This window comes from Motacilla alba, chromosome 1 (genome assembly GCF_015832195.1).
Source record: "Motacilla alba alba isolate MOTALB_02 chromosome 1, Motacilla_alba_V1.0_pri, whole genome shotgun sequence".
Classification (NCBI taxonomy): domain Eukaryota; kingdom Metazoa; phylum Chordata; class Aves; order Passeriformes; family Motacillidae; genus Motacilla; species Motacilla alba.
Genome location: NC_052016.1, coordinates 99744211 through 99760701, shown reverse-complemented (window position 1 = coordinate 99760701; position 16491 = coordinate 99744211). Strand labels below are relative to the sequence as shown.

The window sequence follows — 16491 nt, the reverse complement described above, 5'->3', positions numbered from 1 at the left end:
ATGCTCTTATCTGGAAAAAAAAAAAAAAAGAAAAAAAAGTATTGCCAGGAAGTACCAAAACTAGATAGGGGTATTGGTGGATTCTCATGTAAACAAGATCATTAGTAGTTTAATAGAATATCATACATGTGGTTTCTTAAACACGGTGCAAAAATTATAGTCTGAAGTAAGTGAATGATTGGCATTTATGTAATATTATGCTCATATTTTGCTAGTTGCTAATTTTGTTTTTTTCTCCCATCACCCACATGTGACATCAATGTTCCCCAATCTCCATGAATTACTGAAATTCTGCTGTGTTAAACTAATTAAGTATACTTTTGTCCTTTTTGTTGAATAAGAGACTGTTTCAAAATGTTTAACTTGCTTCCTTTGTATTGATGCTTGTAAATCAACTCTGTTGTTAACCTAAGGACCATTTATTTATTGAGTAGATACGTTGGGAAGCAAAAAAGCATCTTACTGTTTTTGTTAAGCACTGCTCCCTGCTGGTGTAAAACCAAACCACAACCTTCCTTTCCCTTTTCTTCCAAGCAGCTGTCAAGGGTTTTCATTTTCTATGTCAGTTTTTTAAAAGGATCATAAAGCATAATTTTCTGTTTTCATCTTGTGCTGTTGTGGCATGAATAGCACCTGGAAGAGCAGAGGTGTTTTGTCCATAGTCCCTAATTGAAGGCTGTGAAGCAACCTCCTGCTCCTCTGTCTGCCTCTGTTCCTGCCTCTGTCAGTAGCTGCAGTTCTGTGGTGAAGGGAGGGCTGCAGTCCTTTGGCTACTGCATCCCACAACTGCTGGTCACAGTGGAAGGTATCCATGCAGGCACACCCCTCTCTCAAACTGCAGGAAGTAAAGATCTTGCTGTGGTATATCCAGTGACAAAATAGGGGATTGATTTCATTTATTTTTGTTTTCACTGTATCTCTTTATAGTGTTGTTTCTTTTTAAGTTATTGTAGTGTGTGGATGCAAATTTGAGAGATGAAAGTGTACTTAAGGGAAAATAAGAGAAAGTAAATGTTCAATTTGTTCAGGCACCTAAGTTGTACCATACAATTTTGAAATACCACCTTTGGTTTGTGTGATTTTTTTAATAATTGTTCCCTGGAAAACCTTTTCTAATTGTGGAGGCTTAAGCTACTATACTTCAGGAAATACAGCTGTGGCTGGCTTTTAAAGTAAAAAACAAACAAAAAACCAAAAAACCCCAAACCCTAGTGACCATCATATACCTACTCTTAGGATTAGTTTATTTTATATCTTGCTCAGGTGCAACTTTCTTGGTACAATTAACCTGATGTAATGAGATGCCAACTGTTTTGACTGCTGCTTACTTAATAACTGTTGATGACATTGTAGGGGGTGGAAAGGAAGAGTTCATAATAATATACAAATATGTTGTAAATTACAGCACTGACCTTAGAGTGCTGGTCTTAAGTCTGTCTGCAATAAATTGGATAATTGTTGTTTTCACATTTTTCCACAGTGTGGCAAATACCCCTACTTTTTTTTTTTGTCACCATTTTATTCCTCTGGTTTAGAAAATGAGAGGCTGTGCTGTACCTTGCCCATTGTTTCAGAGAAGTAAGACTGTACTGCTGTGTCTGAAACCTAAATTAGACATGCTGACATTTAGATTTTCTTGAAATACCTTTTGTGCTTCTGATGTCACAAAAATGTGCCATTTTTGGCTTCTGAAAATATCTACAGAATATTTTCAATTTTTATTAAATATGTAAGATTTTTACATGTTTTGCATGTAGATAAGACAAACAGCAAACCCATTCACTGAAGTGAACTTCTGAGTTGAGTTTTTGTTCTGTCTTAATATCTAAGCTGCAGACATGGCACTTCTCTGTGATATGTGTCATCAGTCTGTACTAATAATAAAGTTAAAGAAAAAGCAGAAGATCTCTAAAAAAACTTTTGGCAACTGGTAGCTGAAAGGATGTAGCTGGAGTGAAGGAGTAAATGTTAAAATATGTGTTTACGGTTCTCTTGGCTGCTAAGCTGGAGTTGAGACTGGTACTCTGGGACTATGTACTGTCTTTGGGTTGTGGCTGTCCCCACGGGCAGATGTGCTGAGACTCTGTAGTCATCACAGTTATTTGTTGCTGTTTACCCTAGGGGAGGTTTTGCTCAGGCAGCACTTGAGGATACATTTTTTGGACTGAGGACAAAACCAAAGGCCTGTTCAGAAAGTGATAGGAGAGACTCCCTTTCTGGGAGGAGGATTGGGATAGGCTAAGGGAAAATGCTTAATGTAAAGAGGAGACTTCTTTCACCACTTTGCTCTGCTCTTCGCCCCCTTGAAAACATGTTCTTTATTTCTGTGGATTCACAGCTCCGTCTGGAGTTCCTAAGACAAATCATATGCCTTCCAGTCTCAGTGTGCTTAATTATTGCTCCTTGCACTACATGTTGCTGAAAAGACACATTTGTTATGTATGTACATTTGGCCTGGCTCAGGAATTCAGGTTAGTAGAGAATGCTGAGGTTTTGTCCTCCATGAAATGGTACAAGGCTATAGTAGTGTGTAATATGAACCAGACTTTTGATGAAGCATTTTGCATGTAGAAGTAATTTAGTAGCCGATTACTGAAGAAGTGGGTGTATTGTTGCATGTTATTCCCTGAAGACAGAGCAGGCGTTACTCTGAGTTTTATTTTTGCTTCAGATCCCTTGAGAGTTTATAACTCTGTATCCAGAATAAAATCAGGTTCTCTCCACTTATAGTTGATTTGAGATAAGGTAGCTGTTCTAAAAGTAGTGGAAGAAATGGGCAAATTTCTCCACAGTTATGAGTATTTGGATAACCTTGTTTCCTTTTAAGTGTTTGAGAAGTAGTAGAAAATAAACACTCCTTTTGAGGTCATACTTTTAAAGTAGGATCAAGTTGTCTACTGAAGCTCATATAAGTTTTTGAGGTATACCTTTTGAGGTATACCCTCAAGATATGATACTGTGCAGTGCTTTACAGTGCTCTCAAGGCCTGTTTTAAGGAGTTCAGCAAATTCTTGTGATCCAGGAAAATTACACACTGATCACAATTTTGTTCAACTATGTGATGTTTTGGTGAAGTGCCATACTACTGTGATAAAATGTGGACACGCCACAGGATCATGCCCCAAGTGTCTCTCTGAACTCTGCCTTCGCTCCCACCGATTTGGAAGGCAATCATCTTTGTGTAGGTAACTGTAAATCCATTTTTGGGCGGTAGGGAGAAGGCTGAGGTTTTGTGTGACAGAATTGTTAACCATGCTTGAATTTCGCGTGCTGTGTGCCTGAGAGAGCCGGTGCTGGATGAGCTCGGTTGTGTGTGCCTGCCATTCATCAGTGTTACGGACTGCGAAGGCTGCCGCTTCAATGCCGCTCTTTCGGTACTCGGGCGGATCCCTGCAAATGTTGTGGAAACAAGGTCTTGGAGGTCTCATGGGGTCTTGCAGCAGCCAGAGTGCACAGAAAGCAGGAAAGGGAAGAAAGGTGATTATTAGATCATGCGGACGAGATGTGGATATGAGGAATATAAAGGGATTTCTGGTGCCAAAATACTGAGTTGCAGTAATGACTACTTGTCACTTCAAAGCACAGTCCAATAATCCTCATAGCTTCTCTGTGAGGTAGGTAAGTCGAACTGGAAGAATGCAAGATATCACAGAAATTATGTTTTAGAGCTATGTAAGCAAGCTTATTCTTTAAAAAATATATTCAAAATAAAAAAAATGTCGTATGCAGCGAAAACTGTACTTATTAAAAAGGGTAATAGATTTAATATGTTCTGGGGACTGTTGAAACTGTGTATCTCAAATATTATGTAACATTGTGAATTACTAGAATAAAGACGCATAAGTGCATCTGGTACTCTGCACAGGTATTGTAACATGGTTGTATTTACAGTGGCATTAATTTTCCTTTTTCCACTACTTGTTGGGTTACTAATTCTAGTTTTGAAGCTTTCCTGTTATTACCTCCCCCTGCCCTTAAGTCTTTTTCCTCTAATCCCATGTTCTCCATATGGCAAAGAAAATCCTCAAAGAAAAATCCAAACCAGCACAAGGAAAATAATGAAGTGTGTCCAACATGGAACTAGTTTTATTTCAAGCTTTTCAGACAGCTGTTTATAGCACAGAATGGAAGTTTTCTTTGAGAAAATGGGATAGTGGTGCAGTCTTTCAAGATCTTTAGCAAATTTGTTGATTTTTATCTTTCAGTGTCTTTTAATACTGTTTGGGCTTTCATCAGGACACTGTGGTTTTGTCCCTGGCTTTCAGTCTCCTTTTCCCTACTACTTTTTCCTGCCAGTGTAATGACTTTGGGCTGGGAGATTTTTGTGGGAAAAGCCATATTGAAAAAATTGGTTTTGCACTTAGTTTTGAACCTCATGGATGCCAAGTACTTTTATATTTGCATTTGAACTATTTGCTTTCTTTGTTTTATATATATAAAAGAGAATATGGAGTTAGGTAGTGCTTTGATTGGCAGAGATATTTTATTTCCCTGGTCTAAAATGATCAAAAAACCCTCTTAGCTTTTTTAAAATTTGTGTGCCCATATTGTACTTTATGCTGTAATTTCCCAGTTAGTAGCCATAACTTTCCCTGTGACATTCTTCTGTCACAGTGTTTAGCAGAGAATGGAGACATTTTAATCTTCAGTTCAAGATTCAGGCTTGCAACAAAAGAATGGACTCAAAAATGGTTTCTCTCTCTCTCTCCCCCCAAATGAATAGAAGCATTCAAGGAATGAGCAGAATCAGTGACACCAATGAAAGGAACAGTGAATTCTTCATTGACATACTGAACTATTTAAAGTTATTTCATCAGGTTTGCATTTAGGAATGAATGGCTTTTTTTATTTCCTAAGAAAGAGTATTGACTACAACAGTGAATAATGCACTCAATTACAGTTGTTCCTATAAATGCTGAAATGAGATATTACAGTAGGCTTGACAAATACGGCCTGTAACAAAATGAGGTTTGTGCTGTGGCTTATGACCACTGACTAGCAGTAAGTTTTTGAAGTTCAGCTCTGTTCATTAAACTGCATTTAATTCTGGTGATTCTCTTGCTAAATAACTTTTGGAGGCAAAAAATAAGTTGCCTTCTAAAAGCACAGTAGAACCTGACGTGATTATATTGAAGGATATCCTAAAGCAGACTCCCAAGAAATGGCCCAGTAAAATGTTTTCCTGTACATACTTGGGGTTATTCTCATTGTTTGATTTGTATTCAGCCAAACCCAAGTGTGTGCTGTATTTTATAAATACCTGGCTTTGCATCAGTCTATTGTAATTTTCTTATGGTAGTGTATTCACCGTGTAAGGTTAGGCAGCACTATTTAAAAATAATGTAATAGTGCTAATTGTAATTTCCAACTTCACTTACCAACACTTGATCTTTGTAAATCTGTTAATATTCAGGTGTTCTAGCAGGTTATTTAGTGCATCTGAACACTCCACTTGCAACATTAGTTGCAATGTGTTTTAATTGAGATTGAGAAAATGATACTGTTCATTTCTCTTGCAGCTTCTCTTCCTCTGATGATCTGTGACTTCTCTGAAGTACATAGGGGGAATAACTACCCCAGGCTTTGGAGGAAAGCTCTGTGTAACTCAAATTTTGCAGCAAAATGTAGTGATAGTCCTGTAAGCTTACCATTTTTATGTGTATAGCTAAAGGATGGCTCATCTGGTGTAGTGTGGTTTTTTTCCCCTGTGAATTTCATAGATGTACAGTACTTGATATTTGCATTTTTAAAATAGGAACTCTCATTTAAGTTTTTCTCATGCTAAATAAATTTTAGTATGCTTTAAAACTGGTATTGCTATATCTTAAAAAGTACCAATTAGCAATTGTCATTTATTGTAGGTGCTACAAAATATATTAGAAACAGAAAATGAATATGCTAAGGAGCTACAAACAATGCTTTCAAACTACCTGCGACCCTTACAAGCCAGTGAAAAGTATGTGAGTTTGTCCTGTGTTTTAAATTGAGATCTCTCATGTATTGGGGAGGGTTAACATGGCCAAAATGTGGGTTTCAGTGTTAATTTACCTCTGTGAACTGTGTGATTCTTGAGGCAGGGATTGCTTTTATTTAGTTTGCTTGCTGACTGAAACAGTCTGGTCCTTGATCTAAGAACCAGTAAGCATTTTCTTTTAATGCAATAGATAATATTAATGCACAGTTAGTCAATAGCTGAAAACCTAAACATGTTTTATTTGCTTTGGCTCCAGGTTAACCTTGACAAATACTTCTTACTTAATGGGAAACCTGGAAGAAATAAGTTCTTTCCAGCAAATGCTTGTACAGTCTTTAGAAGAATGCACCAAGTAAGTATCATGCATACTGGACAGAGTAAATGCTAACATGTAAATATCTTCTATTACTTTATTTGTTGCATATTTTGTTGGGCATAGACTTTTTTTTTTCCTTCAAGAGTTGTTGCCAGAGCAGCACAGTAATAGATGTTTGGAGAATGTATTGATTGTTTGTACAGATACATATTGCAATTACAAATATAGAAATTTTTGATATAGTTCAAAAGAGGTTTTGGATTTTCATGATGCACGTGCATACCAGTAGGAAAGTGGTGGTTCTGGTCTTGAGGGCATGAATTTTAAATATTTTATTCAAAGTAAGAAAAAGAAAGAAAGAATGGAGGAACCTTATGTGATGGTGGAACAATGGAGAAGAAGATAAGTGACTTGGGTGAAGGATGCTGTATGAGAATGCTTGTACTTGGTATTCTTCTGGCCTGAGCAAAAGTGGTCATCCAAGTGTGCTGGGAGAGGTCTGCAGGATAGGCAGAAAGAGCAACCTGAATTAAGTAAAACCCCTCAATGCTTGTCCTGCACCATAGAGAAAGCATGGAGCACAGAAAGAAGGGCATGAAGACACTAGTCCTCCTTCCATAATTTAGGCTGAAGTGGTAACTTGGTATTTTTCAGTTTTTACCCAGCACTTGGGCGTGTAAGAAAGAAGGTGACCATACTGCCTTTGGATTGTCCTAACAATTTTCTGAAACTCCACTGAAAGTGTAATTTACGTTCATAACCTCAGTTGTGTCATTTTCTTTGCCTATATTCTAGTTTTGTCTAACCACATGGGGAGCTAAGACAACTTTCTAATACAAATTTTCTTGGTTTCTGCCAAGTGAGTAATTTGAAGGGCTACTGAGGGCTTAACAAGTTTCAGTTTCTGTGAGAACGAATTAATGTCTTGGATGGAGAAGAAAATACCTTTTTTGGCAACAGTGAGCTTTGGATCGCCTCAGTATGTGTTCTTTTGATCTCTCTTTCCTGTCCCTGAGCTGCTCTGTGTGAAGGAGCAGCCTTGTCATGACAAAGGATAAGCTGCATCTCCACTAGGCAGTAACATAGGCCTGGTACTGTTGCTGACTTGAGATCCCACGCCCTCCCACCCCCTGCCTTCTGTCCCTCTCTCCTGCCTCTAGGTAACTTAGACAAGAGAGGGGAGGGAGGATGGTGTGTATTCTTGAGATAGACCGTTCTTGAAATGGTCTGTCTTTCATGCTGTGAGAAAGGATAGTCGTTCTGGGAAGTTTGACTTGATCAGTTAAATGTCTAAATCTCTGAAAGTGTCCATTTGTCAACATACTCAAAGGTTTCCTTTTGTTTCTTGTCCCTGGTCTTTGTTGTCTCATTCGCTTGTTACCATGATTTTGTTTCTTTGTATCCGAAGTTAGGGAAATGAAATACTTTGCATGGAACAGACTGTCATCTTTTAAAACTTTTTAAGACGGTCTTAAAAACGAGAGGAAAAGAGTATATACCTTTAAATATACGTTTATATATACCTTTATAAAATACCTTTAAACAAATAGTAGTGCAAACTTCATTTTGACCTGCAATGTAAGTTAAAGTGATATCATAATGGAGCTTCAAGCTCAAAAATCTTCATTAATAACTCTGCTGGGCTTAAACTGTTTTAAAGCACCTTTTCATAATGTCCTTTATTTCTTCTTTGTGCTAATTGAAATGTTGCTGTATAATAAACTAGAGGAACATACTGGATACTAGTAGGTGGGCAGAGAAAGTGATGCACTAGAGTTACTGAAGTGTTATTGCAAACATTTTGTCTTATTTTCATTTCATAAATATGCTCATCATGCTGAGTTGTATTTTCAGTTTAATATTCATCATAGCACATTAACTTGAGCATACAGCATCCTCCTGTTTGGAATCTAATCCACTAATCCATCATGATTCCCATCATGTAGAAGAATGCTTGCTCTGCTGCCTTCTTTTTTCTTGTCATTTTGCCATATTTTTTTGGCTGGTGAACCTGTTCTGTGAACTCAGACTAGCTCTCAGGCTGAAAATAGATTTATCATTTTATTTTATTTTTGGCAGAGAGCTTAGAGTACCATCATTGAGGCACTTCATATTGCAACATCCGGTGTGGTGTTTTATTCTAACTTGACATGTCACAGTGACCAAATGCTGTCATCCTGCCAATTGTAATGCTGCCAGCCTACCTTGCTTGACAAATTCCTTTTCTTGGGCATGAGAGTTTAATGTTTTTTGAATTCTACACCCACCTTGAGAGACAGTTTGTCATTTGAGTTTTCTCTTTAACGAATCCTGGCACATACTTAGGTGGCAGAAACTTTCCTATGCTTTGCTCCTTTTTGCCTGTGCCACTTTGGCTTGTTTAATCCTCCTGGTGTTAAACACTGGGTTGTGAGGTTTTTTCAGAACATATAATGCTGTAGTGGAGTCTTCATGTGTTTGGGGGAAATGATTGTGTTTAGATATGGTTTGGGTTTAGTTCTGTGCCACTTTCCCACCCTGGCCACAGCTTGAAGGTCTTTGGTTCATTGCTAAAGGTTTGTCCTCTTTGAACTTGTCCACGTTGGGGTTATTTCCACCTTTGTAACTTCTCTTCTTAATTTACCAAACAAAAGTGGTGCATGGAATAAATCCAACTAGCATTGAGTGAGAATCTTCTAGCTGATAGGCTTCAAAGGTATTTTTTTTTGGCTGATCAGCTTTTAGTGCACTTGGTTCATGGATGGAAAAGAACTGTAACAGACAAGGCAGGGAGAAGTTGTTGGAGCCTTCAGTTGTGAAAGAGCAGATTTCTGACAGTGAAACATAGCTAGAGTGCTCCATGCTCTGGTCTCTTGAAGACAAAAAGTGGTCTGGTGCTCTAGGTCTTGTTCCAGGTCTGTGGTCCTGTGCCAAAGGTCAGTTCTGCAGCAGTTCACACAGCAGAAGAGTCTCTGTCGACAAAGTCAGTGTCCATCAGGTGATCTCTGGCCAGATACAAATGATCTCTATTGGAAGTGTTGCTCTTTGGGTATTTTTGTAGTAGGAGAATGAACCTGATTTGATCTACTGCTCCAAAAAAGATTCTTCCATTGACCTGGAAGTAGAAGCTGTCAGTCCATGGCTGTATTTCTCAGTAAGGAGGGACATATGACCCACAGGCTGGCTGGTGACACCAGCCTACATGGACTGCTAGATATGCTCTCCTCTGTAGCAATCTGAAGTCTTTTATGTAGTATCACAGCCTTACCTCCTTGCCCTGTAACAGCCGTAGCTGGGGTTTGTCCTCTCTTTCCCTCATGTCCCTGCTCTTGCAGTCACAGGAACTGTTGTCCTGTTCTGTGTTTAAGTGCTAGCAGATACTTCATGTTTGGGGATGATCCTGAAGTGGAATGGAATTAAAAAAAAAACAAAACCCAAGCAACAAAAACAGAGAGGAGAGGAAAGAGTGTGAGGGGGAAACTATGTATATCTTGTCCAACCTCACTAGTATTTCAGGTTTGGTTTTGGAGTGCAGATACAAATTAAGTCTGTTAAGTCCCAGTATCATCTTTTACTTTTGGTTATCATGGGTATCAACAGAAATGAGGCTATAGATATTAAGGGAAGTTGATTGCAGTGTCTTTAGATATCCTGAAACAAGTGTGCATAGTAACTGATGTCTGGGAGCGTAGACTATTAGTGAAAGGTGTGGTAGTGAAGAGGGTGAAAATTAGACAGAAGGATTGTGAATAAGTTGAGTAGTGCCTAATTTGTGCATGGAGTCTCTTAGAAAGTTGCAGTGGCCCCTTATTTCATAACCTTGTTAACTGTGAAGCCTCAGGAGATAACATTTAGTTTCTTCACAAATGACACCTTTGGGGCTCAGTTACACTTTTTATTTCTTTCTTCAAATTACCATGCACTGCATGCCCATTGTAAGTCTTGAGAAACAAAACTGACAGATGTTGGATGCAACTCCAGCAAGCAGACAATGTTAGGTAGTTTAGATGTAGTCACATGGTGATTCCTCTAGCATGTGTACAACAGCAGAGGCTTTGTTATGGTTCCTTTACATTTGGAAATAGAATTAAAACATGTATCTGTCCTTCTTTTAACAGAAGTTGGTATAACTTAATATTTAAGTGTAAATATTTATATATGATTCCTTTTTAATTAAAGTGTTAAATGTGAGAATAATGTTGAGATGATAACTTCAGAGTAAGCTGTAAAATAACTATGGTCTTTATGGAGCACATTTAATTACTAAAAGGTTTATATGATGTAGTGATAGGCATTAAATTTTTGATTTTTTTCAGCAGGTAAAGGAGATATAGATAGTTTATCTGCTGAAAATAGTAGAGCCCTTGCAACTAAAATGCATGGATTAGAAAGGTCAAAGGGGATGAGTTACCACCCCCTTTCAAAGTCTATTAATTATCCTAATCCAACAAAGAATGTCCAGTATAAAGTGGCAATGCATGTGCAACATGTGAAAGAGAATAATGTCAGTCTTTGATTCTGCTAAAAGAACAGCAGACTGAGGAGACACAGATGTCTGCTTGGTGCAAACAGCCATAATTCACCCTCCACCCCCATCACTACAGTATGAAACGGGAATTTAACCGTTTTTAGCAACTGTTTATTGGAGCCTCTTGCTATTTAATACTGACTTATATGCCTTGAGCATGTCTTCAAAGTTTGAGACTTTGGCTGCATCTATTACTTGAAGACTGTATTATTAGCTCATGCTAGATTTATTAAAGGGGGCCAGCTGCTTGGCAGGAAATGCTGCTTGGCAAGGCTGTAAGAATAGCATTCCCTCAGTATGCTTGGTTTTCCCCTAAACACCTGCAAAAGCAGCCACTCTATTGACTTCAGAATTTAAACTTCTTAAAAATAAAAGATGCACCTTAAAATATGAGGCCTATTCTTTGATATAAGGAGCGTTGATGCTGTGACCTGAGTGTGTCTGGTGTGATGTGTTAGTGGGGATTCAGCTGTCATTTTCTGGGTGTCTGTAACGAATGTTGCTCTCAAATAAGGGAGTGTGTTTCCTCTGACTCATATTTGGAACACCTCTACGGTCAATTTTTACTTCATTTTGGGTGGTCTTCCCATACTGTGCAGAGGGACTGAACAGCTCAATAGCAGACAGACTTACTGTTTCGGAATTTGGGGGAGAATTTCTTGGGAACTTTGACTTTGAGCAAACCTGAGGACTGGGACAAGATGACTGTGTTTGAGCAGAATGAGAACATCCCCTTCCTGCAGGAATGGTTGTCCTGGAAAGCTGAATTGTTTCTTTCCTGCTAAAGTTCACTGGAGCATCTCTTACTTTTTTCTAAAGGGGAAATGCTTAATATCGATGTTTAGGCACTTTATGTACATGTCTGGGACAGCTACAGAAAATACTGACTTCTGTAAAATTTTTTTTTCAGGAAAAAAAGTATTCTTCCAGAAAGAATTGTTGGAACTAATCTTAGAATGGAGCTCTTTGACTGTGTTAACAGTATGTGCATCAAGTACTCAGTGAGGGCTCATTTAGCTTCACAGCTGATGTGAAGAGTAAAGTACTGGTTTTAAGAGTAGTTAAAAAGATTAACAACAACAGTTAAATCCACTGTCATGTCTTGCAAAGAAGCATGTTTATTTTATGCAGCCTTTATGGAAAGAGAGCAAATCCATGGAGAAATTGAAACATTTAATCTTGCACATGTACAGTGGTTTAGACCAGGTGTCAGGAATAAGTTTGTAATGTAGGACTGATGAAAGCTAGTGGCCCATCTTCTGGTTAGCCACAGTGTGGGTTATACAATTGGCCATACAGCCTTGTGCTGAAGAGGCTTAGTCTTTCCAGTGGGAGCTGCTCTGTAGAAGAGTTTCATCCCTTCTGTCGCCTTTATGCTATTGCACAAATCCAAAATGTGGTCCCCTACCATCCACTGTGAAGAAAATGAACTCTACCTCAGCCAAACCCAGCACGCAATAGACACTGCTTTTCTGGGTTTTAATTTATTTCTCTGTCTGGTTGGTATTACAGTCTTTTTATCTTTATTATTCTCTTTTTAGGTTGCCTGAAGCTCAGCAGAGGGTTGGAGGATGTTTTCTAAATTTGATGCCACAAATGAAAAGCTTATACCTTACATACTGTGCCAACCACCCATCAGCAGTAAATGTCCTCACAGAACACAGGTATGTTAACTTTGTGGTCTTCTGAGTCCGATACAAAAAGGAAAAATATACACTAGAGAAAATACAAATATACACTTGAATTGTAACGCTGTGATGTCTCTTTTGACGTGTTTGTTGTGGTAGAACTTGTTTGAGAAAAAAACCCTACACTTTTATTTAAAAGACTAAATGCCCCATAAAACAAAGCTGTTTCATGTGGTCAGGACAGCTTGTCACTTTTGGCAGTGTTTTATCAACTGTTTCAGAGAATTTTTTCATTGAAAGAACTCATGCTGGACTCTAAATATGTAAAACAATCTTTACTGATTGTTGTCTTTGTTTTAAAAATGTTGAGATAAAAATGAGTTTGTGAAATTGTGGCACAACTGACATGACTTGGGCTTCTTAGACTGTTGGTGCATTGTAACTTAGCCCTGTAAATGCCTGTACATACCTAACTTCCAAGTGTATTATACCTATAACTTTGCTTATGAGTGGTATGAGAGAAGTGTGAGGTTTACAAAATTACTATTTTCTGTAAGTAGGATGCTTAGTTAACATAATGTAGGTTGCTCAGCTTTTGGACAGACCTTAGATTTGCATGGAAGATGCCCTGTATCACCTTGAGGGAAAAGTACTGGGGCCAGAATTCGGTTAAAATAGTCACCTTTCACAGGCTTTTGCTATATACTTGTGTTCTGATGACCCTCGTGCTGAAGCAGCTGTTAGTTTGGGCCTATTTATGCTTGCTTCTGGTGCAGGACAGAACCATGACTACTTCTTGGAGGTTAGCTGTAGGACAAATTCTCACAGGATTTATGGTCTTTTTGCTTCACACACCCCTCTCCTTTTTGTCTTGTTGCGTTGGACTAAAGATATTTTGAGTACTCTTAACACTTAGAAGACCAAGAGGATTACAATAGATTTTTTGCTATTGTGTTAGCTTCTTTCAGGAACTCAATTTTTGTTTTAATAGCAACAGTTGTGGGATGTTTGTGACCTTTACTCACAATGTTATGAAGACAAAAAGACCTTCTAGTTACCAAATAGTCTGAACTTTCACGTATGTTAATAGTACATGTAACTATATTCCAACCCCAGCTGGAAAAATCAAATGTGCAAATTCACAGTACAGTATAGACAGCAAGAAGGTAAGTTTTTGTCATTAAAATTCAGCGAGACCAAAAGTATTTTCAAGCTCCCCTGATGAAATCCCTGTGTGTTTCCTTTCTTTCAAATTACCCTCTTAGTACCATTTTCTGTAAATGGTTTTTATTACTCTTGGGATTAGAATTTTTTTGAGTCTTTATGCTCTTTCCCAGAGGTTTGTGATTTAATCTATAGGTGGAAGATGGCATGTGACAGCAAAGTGATCTTCTACGTTTCTTTAGATTTGGGGATATCTGTAAAGCATTATCTCAGAACTTGGAGAAACGGTGATAGAAATGTGAGGGAGGAAAGCTGTTTCTTCTGCATATGGAGAAGAGAAGCATTTCTTCTCTTTCATATTTCTTTTTGTGTAAGATGTCCTAAGAAAAATTCAGCTTCAGGTCTTTAAAGTCAGCTTGACATCAAATCCTGTTGTAGACAATATAAGTATGATAGAGGAGTTAAGTAATTTGGTTGTGGAAGTTTGTTTGTATGAGATCTCAACTTCTCTTCCCTGGAGCTGGACAGTTTTCTGTCTAATTCTATTGTGTTACTAGGCATGAGTCAACAGAATTGCATCCTATTCTAATTATCCTCATTTTATTATTCTATTACCTTAATTTTTGTTGTTCAACATTGCTGTAGGTAGCAAGTAGCTTGACTATATTCTGCTTGAGAGAGCTGCCATGAAAAATCAGAAGGTGGCTTTAAGCAGTTCTGAATTGCTTCCTCTCAGAATGCTGCAAAACCTTTTAATTACATTGTTTCAAAGCAGAGGGAAAGAGAAATAACAAACTGGTTGGAGGCATGAAGAAATGTAAAATAGTCAGAACCGTCTCTTTATCTGTTTAGCTGAAATGATTTTAGTGTGTAAAAAATCCCCTATAAACCTAAATTCAAAAATTGCCAAGAGGTTTGAGGACAGCCATGATTGTAGTAATGGTGAAACAATTGCAATGCAGTTTATACAGGGTAAAATGCCAAGGTTTAAGGTTTTTAAGGAAAGACAATGTTAGTTGGCTGTTTTGTCAGTACAGTTTTAGAAGAGGATCCAAACCCATGTGTTTTAATACTAGCAAAAATAGGTCAAAGAAATAAGTGTATGTGGAATACTTGGACTTTATTATTGTCTTTGTAGCATCTGTGCTATTCAGTAGCATTTTAGGGAAGAAAAGGGAACTGTCTGGAACGGTTTGATTTGGCACATAAATTCTTAGTGTCTACAGAAGGTTATTTCTTGCCATGAGCTCTGTGCAATTCATAAACTGAACACATACACTATTACTGTACTTCTGAAAGCCTTTTTATGAAAAAAACCTAGCAAATGTCAAATTCTTATATCACAAAATTAGTATTTTCTTCTCAGTTTATTACGGTGCTTGTTTTTCTGGGAACCCATACCAACAACAAAAAAAATCTCCTAGATAATTGCTCTAGATGCAGATTTCATTTTTTAAAAAAATATACTACTTTTATTATTGTTTTTTTACTGTCAAAAAAAGCTTTAAGGAAATTGGCTCAGCCATTTACTGTATTCTTTCTTCACAGGGATTGGATTACTTACATTAAAATTGTAATCAGTTGTCTGGTTTGGTAGTGGGGGTTTTACATGTCATTTTCTGAGCTATCAATGATGCTCCTCAAGCAGTGCTGTAAGACCTGTTAAAACCTTGTTGGCACTTTGTAAAGTCTCTGTGTGTATGTATAGGTAAAACACGATATTAATGTGCACTTCTAGAGAAAAACTTTCTTGGAGTAGCATTCTTGTGAAGTAGGCTCTAAATAGTAGTCCTAGGGATGAGGTGGGAGATGTAAAAGGGGCATTCAATTGGAATATGATTGTCTTTTTTTTTCCTGTCTATTAAATGCTGTCCAGTATGAGTGCAAATCTGTTTCCACTTTCTCTTGTGTCATTTGCTTCTTGATCACATGCAGCAGCAACACGGGAGCTTTCATTCAGTTAATGCAGAACAAGGGTTTGTGTGAGCATACGTGTTCATGTGTATGTGTGTGTTTATGTGAACACAGTCTGGGCTGAAGGGGGTCAGCTATGTTATTTAAAGAATAAGGCATTTATCATGTTCAAATCTTCAAAGCCACAAACACCTTTCATTTAATGAAGTTAAATTATTAATAGTCAGACTATTAAAAGACCATTAAAGTCATTGGAGACCTGAGTGTATGTGAACATGAAGAAAAGGGAATAAAGCCTAATGCAGCCCATACATGAGTTCAGGTTCCAGAGCTATGTGTTTTTGAAGATATATTTGCCTCTGATAATCACAGCAACAAAATCTTTCTATTAAGTTTGGGGACAGATTCTTTTCTTGGTTCCGGTTGTGGCTTTATAAGCTTTATCCAGATGTTAAAGTTTGTGTACAAAATAATTTCTCCTATTTTATACTGTCTCCGAATTTGCTAGATACCTTTTTGTCTCAGGAATTGTTTTGGAGCTATTGCATACTTTTTTTTCCAGAGTTTAAATTCCTTCTGCTTTATGAATCAAGGTTTTTGAAGGATTAAGTAATTTTTCCTCAGATCTGTCATTGTGTCTTGTAATTGACTCTTAAGCCACTGGCTAGAGCTCAAGAGGTGGAATTTGCCAGGTACAGTTGGGTGGTGCTCTGGCAGAGCTCAGAGTTTTCCATGTTCCCTTCTCATAGTGGCTGTAGTGCCACTGTACACCAGCCCTATTTTATTTACTTTATTCCACAACAGTCCCAGCTTTTTGGCTCTGTTCTATCAGGTTTAGTTTTGCTTGAAGGTCCCAGTTCACATCTAATGGTAGGTATTCCAATATGTGGTATTATTTTAGGAGATAATTTTGCTTGCTGGTGAGACCAGTACTGCCTTTAGGGTGTAGAGTTTAGTCAAACTAGCACTGTTCCTGTGTGTGCTTCTG

At 37.8% G+C, this 16491-nt stretch overlaps 1 protein-coding gene across 11 annotated transcripts in view; it reads left to right on the top strand.

The window, feature by feature from the left end:
* ARHGEF7 (Rho guanine nucleotide exchange factor 7) overlaps positions 1-16491 on the top strand; it is a 115845-nt gene that overhangs the window by 60544 nt on the left and 38810 nt on the right. For 10 of the 11 annotated variants that reach the window (XM_038128154.1, XM_038127891.1, XM_038128564.1 and 7 more), the window contains 3 exons: positions 5862-5956; positions 6231-6326; positions 12339-12461. In XM_038128154.1, coding sequence (XP_037984082.1) covers positions 5862-5956; positions 6231-6326; positions 12339-12461 — 314 coding nt within the window. Of the gene's footprint in view, positions 1-3; positions 3478-4457; positions 4461-5861; positions 5957-6230; positions 6327-12338; positions 12462-16491 lie in introns of those variants that run through there. The other variant, XM_038128735.1, reaches the window with a different exon arrangement.